The sequence below is a fragment of the Scylla paramamosain genome, chromosome 7 (assembly GCF_035594125.1).
Source record: "Scylla paramamosain isolate STU-SP2022 chromosome 7, ASM3559412v1, whole genome shotgun sequence".
Taxonomy (NCBI): Eukaryota; Metazoa; Arthropoda; class Malacostraca; order Decapoda; family Portunidae; genus Scylla; species Scylla paramamosain.
The window spans coordinates 21,499,371-21,518,398 of NC_087157.1; the positions used below are offsets into that span (position 1 = coordinate 21,499,371).

The following is a 19,028-nucleotide window of genomic DNA, read 5'->3' on the forward strand; positions in this document are numbered from 1 at the left end:
AGGAAATGTGCCCTCCTGAGTTTGTGGCCACAACTAAGGTCACGGGAAACGTACAGGCAAATAAAATGGCGGAAAACCTGGACCTCCATTTTGCCGCCCATGGACGTAAAAATGTTCCCCGAATTCGTTCCGCGGGGAGCGGCAACAAGGCGCAACCCAACGATCCAGAGCCAGTAAGGAAGGAGCAGGCACCGCCTTCCTTCCGGCAGAATAAGCCACAAGGACACCCCAGGGAGGGTAATAAGTTTCAAACACCAAGTGGGTGGAATACCGGCTCATTGCGTCCCGCACCACCTATGAGAGCTGCCCCCCACACAGGCAGATATGCTGCCACGCTACTCGATACGCCGGACGATATTGTATCAGCGGCAGACGCTACTCCAATTACAGCTGTCCAGAACCATCCTTTGCCGGCCGTAGATAGCGTTTAGGTGACCCTTGAACCAAATAAGGCCCCACAGCCCCACTCATTTTGACTAGTAGCCACCTCCTCTGTACCAGTAGATTCACTGCAGGAATTGATTGTGAAAAACGGTAGAGCAGGGGGCAGGTCGGTAAGAGTAATGTGGGACAATGGTTCTACTGGCTGTGTAGTGAAAGAGACCCTGGTTGCCCCCGCTCAGTTCACAGAAAAGTGAGAGTCGTCATGATTAACGGCTCTGTGGCTACTTGCCCAATAGCTGTAGTCGACGTGGAGACGCCATTCCTCACTGGCAGAATTCAGGCCGCTGTGATGAAACAGCCTATCTATGAATTGATAATCGGTAACGTTGAAGGGGTGAGGGACGTTCGGAACACGGACGCCGCGACCCAAACCGAAGATCAAGTAGGTGCCGTCCTGACGCGAGCCCAGGCACGAGACACACGGCCCGTGGTCCCTCTCAGGCTCACATCACCTGACGAGCTGCTCAATAGCGCTAACGTCACTGCCACACAAAAGACCGATCCCTCCCTTGCAAACATTCGGAAGCAAGTCACTGAGGGGGTATCGAGGGTAAATAAATACGGAACGACTCGCTTCTGCCAACACAGAGGAAAGTTGTATAGAGAAGTCATCTCCGACCTCGGTGAGGCTCGGTCGCAATTCGTGGTGCTTGCACAGTACCGCCACGCAGTGATGGAGATGGGGCATTGCGTGACCTTGGGTGGTCACATGGAGCGACAGAAAACACAAGACCGTATTAGTCACACATTTTTCTGGCCTGGCATGATGGCTGATATCGCGAGATTCGTGAGATCCTGTGACGTGTGTCAAAAAACTGTAGACAAGGGCCGTGTGAAACCTGCGCCGCTAAAACCCATGCCCCTTATATCCAAACCATTTGAGAGGGTAGCGTTAGATATTGTTGGGCCTTTTTTTTTTTTATGTAAGAAGAACACTGGCCAAGGGCAACAAAAATCAATAAAAAAAGTGCCCACTGAAATGCCAGTCCCGTAAAAGGGTCAAGGCAGTAGTCAAAAATTGGTGGATAAGTGTCTTGAAACCTCCCTCTTGAAGGAATTGAAGTCATAGGAAGGTGGAAATACAGAAGCAGGCAGGGAGTTCCAGAGTTTACCAGAGAAAGGGATGAATGATTGAGAATACTGGTTAACTCTTGCGTTAGAGAGGTGGACAGAATAGGGGTGAGAGAAAGAAGAAAGTCTTGTGCAGCGAGGCCGCGGAAGGAGGGGAGGCATGCAGTTAGCAAGATCAGAAGAGCAGTTAGCATGAAAATAGCGGTAGAAAACAGCTAGATATGCAACATTGCGGCGGTGAGACAGAGGCTGAAGACAGTCAGTTAAGGGAGAAGAGTTGATGAGACGAAAAGCTTTTGATTCCACCCTGTCTAGAAGAGCAGTATGAGTGGAACACCCCCAGACATGTGAAGCATATTCCATACATGAACGGATAAGGCCCTTGTACAGAGTTAGCAGGTGGGGGGGTGAGAAAAACTGGCGGAGACGTCTCAGAACACCTAACTTCATAGAAGCTGTTTTAGCTAGAGATGAGATGTGAAGTTTCCAGTTCAGATTATAAGTAAAGGACAGACCGAGGATGTTCATTGTAGAAGAGGGGACAGGTGAGTGTCATTGAAGAAGAGGGAATAGTTGCCTGGAAGGTTGTGTCGAGTTGATAGATGGAGGAATTGAGTTTTTGAGGCATTGAAAAATACCAAGTTTGCTCTGCCCCAATCAGAAATTTTAGAAAGATCAGAAGTCAGGCGTTCTGTGGCTTCCCTGCGTGAAATGTTTACCTCCTGAAGGGTTGGACGTGTATGAAAAGACGTGGAAAAGTGCAGGGTGGTATCATCAGCGTAGGAGTGGATAGGACAAGAAGTTTGGTTTAGAAGATCATTAATGAATAATAAGAAGAGAGTGGGTGACAGGACAGAACCCTGAGGAACACCACTGTTAATAGATTTAGGAGAAGAACAGTGACCGTCTACCACAGCAGCAATAGAACGGTCAGAAAGGAAACTTGAGATGAAGTTACAGAGAGAAGGATAGAAACCGTAGGAGGGTAGTTTGGAAATCAAAGCTTTGTGCCAGACTCTATCAAAGGCTTTTGAGATGTCCAAGGCAACAGCAAAAGTTTCACCAAAGTCTCTAAAAGTGGATGACCAAGACTCAGTAAGGAAACACAGAAGATCACCAGTAGAGCAGCCTTGACGGAACCCATACTGGCGATCAGATAGAAGGTTGTGAAGTGATAGATGTTTAAGAATCTTCCTGTTGAGGATAGATTCAAAAACTTTAGATAAGCAGGAAATTAAAGCAATAGGACGGTAGTTTAAGGGATTAGAGCGGTCACCCATTTTAGGAACAGGTTGAATGTAGGCAAATTTCCAGCAAGAAGGAAAGGTAGATGTTGACAGACAGAGCTGAAAGAGTTTGACTAGGCAAGGTGCAAGCACGGAGGCACAGTTTCGGAGAACAATAGGAGGGACCCCATCAGGTCCATAAGCCTTCCGAGGGTTTAGGCCAGCGAGGGTATGGAAAACATCATTGCGAAGAATTTTAATACGTGGCATGAAGTAGTCAGAGGTTGGAGGAGAGGGAGGAACAAGCCCAGAATCATCCAAGGTAAAGTTTTTTTCAAAGGTTTGAGCAAAGAGTTCAGCTTTAGAAATAGATGTGATAGCAGTGGTGCCATCTGGTTGAAGTAGAGGAGGGAAAGAAGAAGAAGCAAAGTTATTGGAGATATTTTTGGCTAGATGCCAGAAATCACGAGGGGAGTTAGATCTTGAAAGGTTTTGACATTTTCTGTTAATGAAGGAGTTTTAACAGAAAATGTCAAAACCTTTCAAGATCTAACTCCCCTCGTGATTTCTGGCATCTAGCCAAAAATATCTCCAATAACTCCTATCACGCCACGCGCGACTAACGGATCAAAATATCTACTCACGTGTGTGGACTTCAGCACCCGTTGGCCTGAAGCAGTACCTCTGAAAAATATAGAGGCCACCAGGGTGGCTGAAGCGCTGGTAGGGATATTCTGCCGTGTGGGCATTCCCAAGGAGGTGCTGAGCGACTGAGGCACTCAGTTTACGTCTGCCATGATGGACGAGACGTTTAGGATTCTCTCTTTTGAAGGGCCTTAACACGACACCCTGGCATCCCATGTGTAACGGTCTGTGCGAAAGGTTCAACGGCACACTGAAAAAAATGCTCAAGCGGCTGGCCGCCGAGCAACCCAAGGAATGGCCGAGATTTGTGGCTCCTCTCCTGTTCACATACAGGGAAGCACCGCAGAGTACACTGAAGTTCTCACCTTTCGAGCTACTCTACAGAAGAGCAGTGCGCGGTCCACTCCAAGTGCTGAGAGAGCTATGGGACGAGGACGTGCCAAGTCCGGAGATACGTACAACATACGAGTACGTTATAAACCTGGCTGGCAGACTTAGGGAAACCTGTCGTATGGCCAAGGAAGAACTCCTGAAGGCCCAGGAGGTACAAAAGGCTCATTATGATCGGAATGCGCGACTACGCACCCTGCAGCCTGGCCAGGAGTGCTTAGTACTCCTACCCACTGCTCATAATAAGTTGCTGGCGCAGTGGAAGGGACCTTATGAGGTCCTAGAGCGCGTCTCCGACTTAAATTATGTAGTATTGATTGATGGAAAACGGAAACGTCTTCACATTAACATGCTTAAGGAGTATCATGCGCCTGCCATCTCTGGTAGCGCTGGCGCTCAGGAACCAGCATATGCTGAGGACAAGGCCGCCTGTTTGAAAGCCGTGCGTGGTATTTTTTCCCTTTCAACAGCTGCGAAGGAGGAAGGTGAGATCAAATGCAGTGCAGCTGTGATTCACGATGCAGAGGACGTAGGAGACGGTCCACTCACTATACAAAAGCGTCAGACGGAGACCGTAGATGACGTCGCATTATCTGAAGGGCTACCACCTGAGGAAGTGTCGATAATAAAGAATCTTCTGGGTGAATACACGGAGGTCTTTTCTGACAAGCCTCGCGTGGCCCGGGTGTCGCCACACAAGATCACCCTAACGAACAGGAAGCCAGTGAAGGTGAAACCCTATCAGGTCCCTCTGCAGCTTAGGGACGCTGTGGCTGAGGAAATAAAAGAAATGGAGGACTTGGGCATTATCGAGAGATCCGATTCTCCGTACTGTAGTCCTATGGTCGTCGTACGCAAGAAAGGCGGTAGTGTTAGGATCTGCGGCGACTTCCGAAGGGTTAACGCATAAACACAAATAGACGCAGAGCCCATGTTCGACCAACAGGAGATATTTAGCAGGCTGTCACACTCGAGGGTGTTTAGCAAACTGGACCTCACGAAAGGATTCTTTCAGATCCCACTTGACCCCGAGTCAAGGAAAATAACGGCTTTTGCCACCCCCAGAGGCCTCTATCAATATCGGGTCCTTCCTTTCGGCCTTGCCAATTCTCCCGCGGTTTTCAACCGCCGAATAAGACAGGTACTAAGTGACCTGAATGGAGTCGAGGTTTTCGTAGATGACGTACTGATTCATTCTACGGATTTGGAGGACCATGTAAGACTGTTACGTACGGTCCTAGATAAACTCAGAGACGTCAACATGACGGTTAAGCCGAGCAAGTGTGAGATGGCCAAGGCAGATGTCGAATTCCTAGGCCACAAGGTGAGTCAAGGACGGTGCCTCTGCTTGGAGGACAAGGTTCAGAAAATAAAGGAAGCTCCTGTTCCCCACACAAAAAGACAGATCCGATCGTTTCTAGGGTTAGTAGGGTATTACCGCAGGTTTATCCCCAACTTTGCAGCGGTGGCGCTGCCGCTCTATGAGCTCGTTAAGAAAAGAGCACCAAATAAGGTTGAATGGGGCCCCCACGAGGACAGATCATTCAAGGCACTGAAGTCCTTGCTATGCAAGGACCCTATCCTACAGTTGCCTGACCCTACAAAGCCCTTTGTACTTAGTACCGATGCATCCTGCGAAGGTTTGGGTGCTGTGTTGCTGCAGGAAAGGGACGGCGACATCTTTCCCGTGGCCTATCACATCAGGAAGCTCAAACCGGCAGAGAAGAACTACAGCACGGTAGAACGTGAACTACTCGCTGTAGTAGACGGAATAAAGAAATTCTACTTCTACTTATATGGGGATGAATTTGTATTGCAGACAGACCACATGCCCCTGGAGTCACTGCGTGCCTCTAAGAATGCAAACTCCCGAATAATGAGATGGCTCTGTATTTGCAACAATTTCAGATGCGAGTTCAGTACATCCGTGGCCGAGACAATGTCGGGGCTTACGTGCTGTCTCGCCTTTTAGAAGGAACTAGCGCATCGGCTGAGACAAGCGAGTAGTACCTCTTCACCATCAGTAAGGAGATGATCTTGCCATGCGTCTGGTTAGATAACTAAGTTAATATTCTAGATTGGTCTGAAGGAGTGTGCCTATGTTTACATGTCATGCATAATGCCTACCCATTCCTGCACCAGGTGTCCCTACTTTGAGGAAATGTGTGGGTACCTGCACATAATCACCCCAGTTTCGCCCCTAGCAGCAGCAGCAGCATCCTTAGGGAGGACGCCTTGGGTGCCGGGAGAGGAAGAGTGTGGTCCAGGTTATGTGGTGGCCCCGCGAGACGAGTAACCACCCACACTACTACACCCCAACTACAGGATGAGTTGTCACTTGTGTCCTGTGTTTGAATATAAGATGTATATGGTACTATGAAGACACTAAATTTTCTCTTTGTTGGCAGAGGGGCTCTGAGGCCAACCCCCACCTGAAGGCCGTTCAGAACACGCTCGTGTCTCCCAGAGAGGGGTGACACCATGCTGCGTCTTCCCCAAGATGAATCCGAAGACACCACTCCGTGTTCGTGTAGCGTCTGCATGTCTCTTACACATACATTACGTACACTCGAACACCTACACTCCGTTATGTTATACACAAACATACATAACAATAGGAGGGCGGTTTAAGTCTGACGATATTTCGTCTTGCAAAAGGCACGGGAAGGTTCAGCTGGTTCAGGAGTTTTTCCCCTAAGCTAGATTCTTAACGTAAATACGGGGTTTTAGCCTCATGAGCCACCTGAGCTTCCACCCGAAGACCCCTTTGGGGTTTTACCCTCATGAGCCACCTGAGCTTCCACCCGAAAACCCCTTTTAGTCTACACACACCCGTTGGTAGCTAGTTAGGCTTAGAATTTTTTTTTCTTCTAGGAAAAAAATCCTCGTTTGTATGGGGTAATGTGACAGCACAAGAACACTAGATTTTGAGAGGGCAATAAATTACCGCCCTATTATAGGAGAGAACCATTTGCCATGTGGGCAGGTGGGCGGAGCCTGTATCAATGCACGCGAGCACAGATGAGCGAGTCACGACCTCGCCAGGTCTCACTCCCGGCCGGGTCACCCAGCGCCCAAGACGTGCCCTCCTCGATTCCTCCCGAACCAGCCTGCAGAAAGGACAGCGTGGTGCAGCGGTAAGCCGAAGCCCTGACCGACGAAGCTGGCTTTCATCGAAGCAGACTGGAGGAGTGAGTACACCAGTGGAACGCCTTGGGTGAGTTATTTGTGGTAAGGCCTGTTCTCGAGCGCATATCCAGTCACCCAGCGACCACGTGGTCGTCGCTCCTTGTGCGGCAGAGTGATACAGTGCATACTGCCGGCTAATTACCTTCGTGATCCAGTAACTTAACATAAAGCTGTGCTCTCACAATGTAAAAGGACCGGGCATTGGCCTCACTTCCGGAGGAATAGGTATTTCTTTCTGTGTGCCGCCCACACGCCACTAAGTGTAGCCATAGCTAGCCAGGCCTTTGTTGTAGTTACTATATTTCTTTCTGTGTGCCGCCCACGCGCCATTGAGTGTAGCCATAGCCAGCCAGGCCTTTGTTGTAGTTACTGTGTAAATATAAGTCAAAGATTTATGACCGTGCCTTCTTTTGAGGGTCCTACCCTAGTCTACCTAGAGACTCAAGCAGGAGTCGCATGTGATCGGCAGGTGTTAAAGTGTAAAGGGACCCCGATCCATGACATATATATATATATATATATATATATATATATATATATATATATATATATATATATATATATATATATATATGAGGAGGCTGTAGGTACCTGCCGAAACGATAATTACTCCAAGTGAGGTCTAAAGCACTGGATCAGGGGGTACTGTGAACTTATCATTAAACCCAGCTGTGACCTCACTGAACGTTTTCCTTTGTCTCACAACACATGGGGTCAGTCACAGCCTGTCCTCTAAAGACAACTCTCTTCCTCCACAGAAAACTACGAGCACCTAATAACACACACACCCTTCACTCAAAATTTCAAAATTATCCTACACCAGCCTCGGAGTCCCCATCTGGGGAGGGGACCACAAATGCCTCCAGGCCTGACTGCCCTTCTGACAATGACCCTAAGTGTCTTGACACCCCCCTCAACTTTTTCTTCATTGACTTCTGCAACGTTCGCGGTCCAAGATTTAATTTTAAATTTGTAGAACACCATCTCTCTTATTCTAAACCCCATCTTCTTTTCCTCAATGAAACTCAGTTGTCTGAGGCAACTAACAGTAGCCCCTTTTCTGTTCCCTCCTACTTTCTATATCCTCATTTTCGATCCAAAGCTGGATGTTGCGTTTATGTGCGCAACAACCTAACCTGCTCTCATGCCGACGCTCTTGAATCTTCCGAGTTTTCCACCATCTGGCTACGACTACAGAGTCACCCTTAAACTAAACTTATCTGTGTTGTATATCTCTCACCTAACTCCTCTGACTATAAGAAATTCTTTGACTACTTAACTTCCAAAGTGGAGCACATTCTGACTCTCTTCCCTTTTGCTGAGATCTCCATTCTTGGAGACTTCAATGTTCACCACCAGCTTTGGCTTTCCTCACCCTTCACTGACCATCCTGGTGAAATAGCCTTCAACTTTGCTATCCTCCATGACCTAGAGCAATTGGTGCAACATCCTACTCATATTCTTGACCGTCTTGGAGATATGCCTAGCATTCTTGACTTTTTCCTGACCTCTAATCCTTTTGCTTATGCTGTCACTCTCTCTTTTCCATTGGCCTCCTCCAACCACAATCTCATATCTGTATCTTGTCCTATCGCTCCAATCCCTCCTCAGGATCCCCCTAAGCGAAGGTACTTCTGGCGTTTTGTCTCTACTAGTTGGGGGGACCTGAGGAGGTATTATGCTGATTTTCCTTGGAATGACTACTGCTTCTGTGTCAGAGACCCATCTTTGTGTGATGAGCGCATAAGAGAGGTGATAGTGTCTGGCATGGAGGCGTATATTCCTCACTCTTTTTCTCGACCTAAACCTTCCAAACCTTGGTTTAACATAGCTTGTTCTCGTGTTATACGTGATAGAGAGGTGGCCCACAAAAGTTACTTAAGCCTTCCATCACCAGAATCTCATTCACTTTATATTTCTGCCCGGAACCATGCTAAGTTTGTTCTCCAACTAGCCAAAAACTCCTTCATTAACAGAAAGTGTCAAAATCTTTCAAGATCTAACTCCCATCGTGACTTCTGGCATCTAGCCAAAAATATCTCCAATAACTTTGCTTCATCTTCTTTCCCTCCTTTATTTCAACCAGATGGCACCACTGCAATCACATCTATTTCTAAACCTGAACTCTGGGCTCAAACTTTTGCTAAAAACTCTACCTTGGATGATTCTGGGCTTGTTCCTCCCTCTCCTCCACCCTCTGACTACTTCATGCTACCTATTAAAATTCTTCGCAATGATGTTTTCCATGCCCTCGCTGGCCTAAACCCTCGGAAGGCTTATGGACCTGATGGGGTCCCTCCTATTGTTCTCCAAAACTGTGCCTCCATGCTTGCACCTTGCCTAGTCAAACTCTTTCAGCTCTGTCTGTCAACTTCTACCTTTCCTTCTTGCTGGAAGTTTGCCAAAATTCAGCCTGTTTCTAAAAAAAGTGACCGTTCTAATCCCTCAAACCACCGTCCTATTGCTTTACTTTCCTGCATATCTAAAGTTTTTGAATCTATCCTCAACAGGAAGCTTCTTAAACATCTATCACTTCACAACCTTCCATCTGATCGCCAGTATGGATTCCATCAAGGCCACTCTACTGGTGATCTTCTGGCTTTCCTTACTGAGTCTTGGTCATCCTCTTTTAGAGATTTTGGTGAAACTTTTGCTGTTACCTTCGATATATCAAAAGCTTTTGATAGAGTCTGGCACAAAGCTTTGATTTCCAAACTACCTTCTTATGGCTTCTATCCTTCTCTCTGTAACTTCATCTCAAGTTTCCTTTCTGACCGTTCTATTGCTGCTGTGGTAGACGGTCACTGTTCTTCTCCTAGATCTATTAACAGTGGTGTTCCTCAGGGTTCTGTCCTCTCACCCACTCTCTTCTTATTATTCATCAGTGACCTTCTAAACCAAACTACTTGTGCTATCCATTCCTACGCTGATGATACCACCCTGCACTTTTCCACGTCTTTTCATAGACGTCCAACCCTTCAGGAAGTAAACATTTCACGCAGGGAAGCCGCAGAATGCCTGACTTCTGATCTTTCTAAGATTTCTGATTGGGGCAGAGCAAACTTGGTATTGTTCAATGCCTCAAAAACTCAATTCCTACATCTATCAACTCAGCACAACCTTCCAGACAACTATCCCCTGTTCTTCAGTGACACTCAACTGTCCTCCTCTTCTACACTTGAACATCCTCGGTCCGTCCTTTACTTATAATCTGAACTGGAAATTTCACATCCCATCTCTAGCTAAAACAGCTTCTATGAAGTTAGGTGTTCTGAGACGACTCCGCCAGTTTTTCTCTCCCACCCGCCCCCAGCTGCTAACTCTGTACAAGGGCCTTATCTGTCCATGTATGGAGTATGCTTCACATGTCTGGGGGGTTCCACTCATACCGCTCTTCTATACAGGATGGAATCAAAAGCTTTTCGTCTCATCAGATCCTCTCCTCTAACTGACAGTCTTCAGCCTCTCTCTCATCGCCGCAGTGTTGCACCTCTAGCTGTCTTCTACCGCTATTTTCATGCTAACTGCTCTTCTGATCTTGCTAACTGCATGTCTCCCCTCCTTCCGCGGCCTCGCTGCACAAGACTTTCTTCTTTCTCTCACCCCTATTCTATCCACCTCTCTAATGCAAGAGTTAACCAGTATTCTCAATCATTCATCACTTTCTCTGGTAGTCTGGAACTCCCTGCCTGCGTCTGTATTTCCACCTTCCTATGTCTTGAATTCCTTCAAGAGGGAGATTTTAAGACAGTTATCCTTCAAGTTTTGACTACCGCTCTGGACCTTGTTCTGGGACTGGCATCTCAGTAGGTTTTTTTTTTTCTTTTTATTGGTTTTTTGTTGCTCTTGGCCAGTGTCCCTCCTACAAAAAAAATAAAAACTTATATATATATATATATATATATATATATATATATATATATATATATATATATATATATATATATATATATATATATATATATATATATATATATATATATAATGATCCTTAAGTGGGGGTGACTCACAGTAGGACGAGGCGAGGAAGTAGAGCATGTTCCAGGGTCCGGTGCCGAGGTGCGTGAGAAAGTCGTCAAACTTGTTCGTTCCACTCATCTTGGCGACAGGACTCTTGCCTGTGGGATAAGATGTTCGTCCTTAAACATTTTCAACCAAATATAATACACACTTTCAATATAAATTCCTAGGCGAGCTTTTACACAAGGAACACTCTGTTGGACAGACTACTTACGTCAAAGTGAACACGCTAACCAACACGCAGACACACGCATCATGATAACGCACAAATTAGCCAAGACGACATCGGTGCAGTGGAAAGGCGCCGCTATCAGGTTTTTGCACAACAATATCAGGAAGCTCTTAAATGCATCACTTCCTCCATCAGAATGCCTTAGTGTTAAGCCACGGACACACATTGATTTCTTTGTACAAACGAACACGCATACACACACACACACACACACACACACACACACACACACACACACACACACACACACACACACACACACACACACACATAAACATATATATACATACGCACACACACACACACACACACACACACACACACACACACACACACACACACACACACACACACACACACACACACACACACACGCGCGCGCACGAGTGCACTCACGTACGCATATATATATATATATATATATATATATATATATATATATATATATATATATATATATATATATATATATATATATATATATATATTACGCCCCACCGGGGGTAACGGGGGACCGGCGACTCCTTAGGGGTTGCCGTTCCCCACCGCTAACCTACGTTCTATCCGATCGGCCAATGGCATGGCATGTCTTTATCCCCGACACCTCTACCTCCTGGTGTCGGGCTGGGCACGTGTACACTCTACACTTCTAGGCCGGTAATTCCCCCGGCTATGCTGGAGGGGGTCACCCTCCCTATCTCCCCCGGGGGTCCCCGCAGCACAGCAGGATCCCCGAGGGTCGCCTGTCGGCCCGCCCTTAAGTTGGAGTACTTCACCCTCGACGATGTTGCTTCTGCGATGGCCGGGATGTGAACGAGCCGTCCACGACCTTCAACTGCATTGCCTTCCCTGGGCAGAGGTGCCAGCAGGGGCGTGCAGGAGAGGCGTTGTGGCTCTGGTTCATCGGCTAGACTGGTTAGGGTGATCAGCGCTGGTCTTTGTCGAGGTTCGTTGGTGAAGGATGGCACTCAGGTCCGTAGAGTTTTCAGGTGCCCCAGGCGCCTCTCGAGCCGGTGCGCTGCTGTGCGCACGGCCCGGTGCTGTGGAACTCGGGACGCTTCCACTTACAGATGTGAAACTAGTTCGCTGTAATACACTCCACCGGAAGGGTCGACGGTGACGGAGGCGCCGACAGTGAATGTCCCCCGGCGCGCCGAGAGCACAGGAGTCCGCACTCCCTGAACCTGAAGACGGAGCACTGCAAGTTAGTCTTATAGTCACGAGATGCGGAGTCGATCCTCCGCGAGGCACTGACGGAGACGCTGAGGGGGCTTCCTGAAGGCGGAAGTCGCTGAGCACACTGCCTCCGCTCACCAGAGATACCTTGTTTCTGTCTTGGACTGTCCTCGCTTCCCACGAGGGTTGTTGTTATTCCCAGCGCCTGGCCCACTGTACTGGGTCAGCAGCAGTTTTTCATGTAAACACAGGCCTCTCGCCTGCATCTACTACCCTCTCACAGCTCATGTACGCGCCCACAGGCGCGTGGGTACTTGTATGTGGGTGCATGTGAGTAAGTGTGTAAGTGCTTGGGTGTAGGTGCGTGTGTGTGAGTAGTTGATCCGCAACAATATATATATATATATATATATATATATATATATATATATATATATATATATATATATATATATATATATATATATATATATACATGAAGGATATATACGTAAATTTCACAGTCGAAAGCTGTAGTATAAAATTACAGGATAAATGTCTTCAAACCTCCCTCTTGAAAGAGTTCAAGTCATAGGAAGGTGGAAATATAGAAGTAGGGAGGAAGTTCCAGAGTTTACTAGAGAAAGGGAAGAATGATTGAGAATACTAGTTAACTTTTGCATTAGAGAGGTAGACAGAATAGCGGTGAGAGAAAGAAGAAAGTATTGTGCTGCGAAGACCTGTTAGGAGGGGAGGCATGCAATTAGTAAGATCAGAATGGCGGTTGGCATGAAAATAGCGGTAGAAGATAGCAAGAGATGCAACACTGCGGCGATGAGAGAGAGGCTGAAGACAGTTAGAGGAGAGGAGTTGATAAGACGAAAAGCTTTTGATTCCACCCTGTCTAAAAGAGCATTATGAGTGGAACTCCCATACATGTAAAATATTCTCCATACATGGACAGATAAGGCCCCTGTACAGAATTAGCAGCAGGGAAGGTTGAGAAAAACTAGCGAAAACGACTCAGAACGCCTAACTTCATAGCTCTTTTAGCTAGAGATGAAATGTGAAGTTTCCAATTTAGATCATGAATAAATGATGGACCGAGCATATTCAGTGTAGAAGAGGGGGACAGTCTGGAAGGTTGTATCGAGTTAATAGATATAGGAACTGTGTTTTTGAGGCATTGAAAAATACTAAATTTGCTCTACCCCACTCAGATATTTAAAAAAAAATTACAAGTCAGGTGTTCTGTGGCTTCCTTTCGTGAAATGTTTTCTTCCTGAAGGGTTGGACATCTATGAAAACACCTGGAAAAGTGCAGTGTGGTATCATCAGTGTAGGAGTGGATATGATACGAAGTTTGGTATAGAAGGTCATTCATGAATAATAGGAAGAGAGTGATTGACAGGACAAAACCCTGAAGCTGTAGGAGGGTAGTTTGAAAATCAAAGCTTTGTGCCAGACTCTATCAAAAGCTTTTGATATAGGCAACAGCAAACGTTTCACCAAAATCTCTAGAACAGGATGACCAAGACTCAATAAGGAAAGCCTGTAGATCACCAGTAAAGTGACCTCAACGGAGCCCATACTGGCAATCATATAGGAGATTGTGAATTGATAGATTTTTAAGAATCTTCCTGTTAAGGATAGACTCAAAATATTTAGATAGACAGGAAATTAAAGCAATAGGACGGTAGTTTGAGGGATTAGATCGGTCATCTTTTTATAGGAACAGGCTGAACCTACGCAAACTTCCAGCAAGAAGGAAACGTAGATTTTGATAGACCGAGTTGAAAAAGTTTGACTAAAGAAGGTGCAAGCATGGAGGCACAGTTTCGGAGAACAATAGGAGGGGCCCCATCAGGTCCATAAGCCTTCCGAGGGTTTAGGCAAACGAGAGCTTGAAAAATATCACTGCGAAGGCTTTCAATGGGTAGCATGAAGTAGTCAAAGGGTGGAGGAGCGGGAGTAACAAGCCCTGAATCATCCAAGGTAAGGTTTTTAGCAAAGGTTTGAGGGAAGAGTTCATCTTTAGAAATAGATGAGATGGCACTGGTGCCATCAGATTGAAATATAGAAGGGAAAAATGAAGAAAGAAAGTTATTGGAGATGTTTTTAGTTAGGTGCTGGAAGTCACAAGGGGAGTCAGATCTTGAAAGATTTTGACACAATATTAATGAACGAGTTTTGAGCTGAATGAAGAACAGTTTGGCATGATTCTAAGAAGAAATATAAAGTGAATGAGATTCAGGTGATGGAAGGCTCAAGTATCTTTTGCGGCCCACCACTCCATCATGTATAACAGAAGAACAGGCTGTATTAAACTGAGATTTGAAAGGTTTAGGTCGAGAGAAAGAGAGAAGAATGTACCCCTCCATGCCAAACACTATCACCTCTGTTATGTGCTCAGCACACAGAGACGGATCTCTGACAAGGAAACAGTAGTCATTCCAAGGAAAATCAGCATAATTCCTCAGGTCCTCCCAATTAGCTGAGGCAAGACGCCAGAAGCAGCTCTGCTTTGGGGGATCCTGAGGAGGGATTGGAGAGATAGGACAAGACATAGATATGAGATTGTGATCGAAGGAGCCCAACGGAGAAGATAGGGTAACAGTATAGCAGAAGGATTAGAGCTTAGGAAAAGGTGAAGAATGTTGGGCATATCTCCAAGATAGTCAAGAATATGAGTAGGGTGTTGTACCAGTTGCTCTATGGTCTGACCATTTTGAATTGAGCATTTAGGCGTTGTCATTTCTGGGGATTCCCCGACTTGCTACGCTGCCAGACTTTGTACTGGGCCAATTATCAGATTAGAGCTTTATGTGTCACTGATAACCTCGACCTCCACACACCACCTTTCTCTCTCTCTCTCTCTCTCTCTCTCTCTCTCTCTCTCTCTCTCTCTCTCTCTCTCTCTGCATATACAATCTACATTTCATGTAATTTTTTTTCTATCAAAAATCTATACTTGCCTATAAATCATTAGAATTTGAGAAAAAATCTGCCTGTCAGTCAGCCAAGCTGTCCCCCCCCTTCTCTCTCTCTCTCTCTCTCTCTCTCTCTCTCTCTCTCTCTCTCTCTCTCTCTCTCTCTCTCTCTCTCTCTCTCTCTCTCTCCATTGTGAATTTCGTCTAAATGTGATAAGTTTCCTTTTAGAAATGATATTTCCCTTAAACTATGATGTTATATTTTTATTCTTTAGTTATGACTTTATTTTCCACAACACCATCAAGGTAAAAGTCAGGGTATGTTGGTGGCTTTCGCTGTTCGGGCAACATCTCCTGAGGGGTCAAGTAATGACCCCCTATAAGCCTTTCTTCAAAAAAAAAAAAATAGTTATTTAGTGAGTGGAGGTTGTGGCTGTTGAGTGGTGGCTGTGGAGGTGACGAGAGCGATCGGGATAGGTAGCTTCCATCCTATCTGGCGGCGCGAGAGGAAATGACCATGGATTAACACGGTCACTCTGACCATGTGACCTCACTCGGTCACCCATGGAGACCTGACAACGTCTAGAGGAAACGTTACCATGTATTATGGTGTTTGCAAAAAAACAATACAAGTATCATAAAAAGAAACATATATTACACTAACTTGCCTTTTTTAGAGCATCACAGTGTATATATACTACAACACTATTTAGTTTTTAGGTAGGAAGTACCTAACATGACGTGTGTCTTGGTATAAGAGTGGCAGAGGAATCCCCGGAAAGGACAATGAGTAAACGCTCAATTCAGAATTGTCAGACCATAGGTCGTGGAGGATAGCAAAGTTAAAGGCTAGTTCACCAGGATGGTCAGTAAAGGGAGAGGAAAAGCAGAGCTGGTGGTGAACATTAGAGTCTCCAAGAATAGACATCTCTGCAAAAGGGAAGAGAGTCATAATGTGCTCCACTTTGGAAGTTAAGTTGCCAAAGAATTTCTTACAATCAGAGGAGTTAGGTTCGAGGTATACAGTACATATAAATTTGGTTTGAGAATGACTCTGTAGTCATAGCCAAATGGTGGAAAACTCGGGAGATTCAAGAATGTGCATGTAGTTTTGTATGAAGGAAGAGAGTTGTCTTGAAAGGGCAGGCTGTGACTGCCCCCTTGTGTTGTGCGACACAAAGGGAAACGTTCACTGAGGTCACCGCTGGGTTAGGGTAAGTTCACAGCAATGCCTGATCCAGCGTTTCAGACCTCACTGGGAGCAATTATTGTTTCGGTGTAATATATATATATATATATATATATATATATATATATATATATATATATATATATATATATATATATATATATATATATATATATATATATATATATATATATATATATACACTACACACCGTATAGGGATGCGTAATCTCATTTTTCTTAATGGTAAATAATTTGGCATGAGAAGAGACCACATTTTCGTTAGTAAGATTTTTCTCCAAAAACACTAACTTCTGATGAACAAAAGACAACAAGCACAGTTTATGGACGAAAACGTATCTTGAGTAATATGCACTTCTAGAGCCTGATGGAAAGGTATGATTGAAAAGTTCTTCATTTCGTATTTGTCTGGTAAGTTTTCTCTCTCACTCTCTCTCTCTCTCTCTCTCTCTCTCTCTCTCTCTCTCTCTCTCTCTCTCTCTCTCTCTCTCTGGCTAGCTTACCTCTGTCTCTCACCGCTGGCTGCCTCACGTGATCCCGCACCACAGCTTCTCTTGGACTGATATGATAGAGATGATCGAGTGACAAGATCGGAATGCTTAAAAGAGTAAACGCTGAATAAACAGATAACTATTCGATAAGTAAAGAGAGGCCGCGTCCTCGCTGATTGGAGGTGCATTCTCCCTCTTTTTACCCCTCAGATTATCAAAATAGCATTGGAGATACTTATTCCTCACAAATGCCATCCCTTTTAAATAACAGAATTTCCATTATTTATTTACATATTTATATTCAGTTAATTAATTAGTTTACTTATTTAATTTATTTATTCATTCATATTTCATCAGTCGATCCAGTGCATTTTAAAGCAAATTTCATTGGACGATGTTTTGTTTGTAGCCTACCAGCATCTACGAATACCACTCCACAGCACCACATTACGTACCTGTAATACGTATATCACGTTGTAATCAGGGTAGTAACACCATATCCCATTCTCGTCGACGTATCAGTCTTAAGGAGGACGGGTAAGCGTAGAGGCACTTAATATTTATTGACTGAAAACAGTAAACAACTATATCTTGTCTTGAACGTCTCAGCTTCACCTCCTAGATATTCTAGAAGCTATCAGTAATAAAACTTACAATATATGTTATGGAATCCTATCGTGGCAATATACAAAAGTATAAAAATATTTAATCTCTTCTAAAGCATTCGGATTCCTGTTATCATTCACTTCTCGCTGGACGCATGCAAAAAAGAAAACGAACTACAAATGTACAACTTAAACATACAAATAATTCTTACTCTAATATTCTTAATCTACTTACATATCACTTCCTTCCCTTATCAGAAAGAAAGGAAAACTTACAAATCTAAGCGCTCTGGAGGAACTCCTCTTGTTCCTCGAGCTGGAAGAATTCTCCTATTGATATTTTCTGAAGGAGTAGAAGTAACACTAAAGGCTGATCAGGTATATCTATCTTTCTACTCTCCAAAGGCACAGGCTCTCCTTTGGTCTTGTCTCTACTTGTTTCCTGAGTTGGAGCTGTATACTCGTAAGGTTTAAGTTGGTCAACATGACGTTTTGATACATGTTCACCAACACTGACTTTATAGTGCATTTGTCCTAGGCCTTCTGTAACTTGGTCTGGGACCCATTTCACATCTGTATTGTATGAGCGAACCATTACTGGTGAAGGTTTGAATTCACTCACAGCTTGATGTTTGTTTACTTGTTGCCATTCACAATTATTTTGCTGTATGTAGAAGTCTGGTTTAAGTAAGTCTAGTTTATTCCTGACTCTTCTACGCATCAATAACTGTGAAGGAGTTTGTCCAGTAACAGTATGTTCAGAAGTTCTATAGGATAATAAGAATTTACTGACATGAGTACAGATGTCACACTCCTACATTTCATGTTGTGTTTGAAGGTTTACACAAAGCATTCTGGTTCATCATTTGTGGCGGGATGGTAAGGTGCTGACTTAGTATGCTCTATTCCATTAACCTTTAAAAATTCTGAAAATTCGCTCAAGCAAAATTGTGGACCATTACCTGTCACAATGCGAACTGGAAGTTCATGAGTGGCAAAGACTTTTATAGTAGCTGATGCTGTTGTTGAACTCATAGGTATTACTTCTGGCCATTTACTATAAGCATCTACATTTACAAGGAATGAGTGACCAAGGAAAGAGCCTGCAAAGTCTAAATGTAATCTTTGCCAAGGCTGTCTAGGGTATTCCCAAAGATGCATGGGTGCTGGTTTAGGATCATCTTGAAAAGCTGAGCAGTTTGGGCACTGTTTTACACATGACTCTATCATTACATCTATTCCCAGCCACCACACATACGTCCTTGCGATCGCCTTTGATTTTACAATACCATGATGGTCAGCATGTATTTCACTCAAAACTTGCTTTCTTAAACTTTCTGGAATAACTACTCTGGTTCCCCTCAGAATACATCCTTGTTCTGCTAACAATTCTGACCATACCTTTAGATAATATTGAAATT

The 19,028-nt window shown here is 44.8% G+C and overlaps 1 protein-coding gene across 1 annotated transcript in view; it reads right to left on the reverse strand.

Annotated features, from left to right (window-relative positions):
* The window catches only part of LOC135102201 (organic cation transporter protein-like), a 50,524-nt gene extending 33,383 nt beyond the window's left edge, over positions 1–17,141 (reverse strand). The window contains exons 1-2 of the mRNA XM_064007030.1: positions 17,015–17,141; positions 10,976–11,083 (exon numbers count right to left, since the gene is read on the reverse strand). Coding sequence (XP_063863100.1) covers positions 10,976–11,063 — 88 coding nt within the window. The 5' untranslated portion in view covers positions 11,064–11,083; positions 17,015–17,141. The remainder of the gene's footprint in view (positions 1–10,975; positions 11,084–17,014) is intronic.
* Between the last annotated feature and the right edge of the window lie 1,887 nt (positions 17,142–19,028).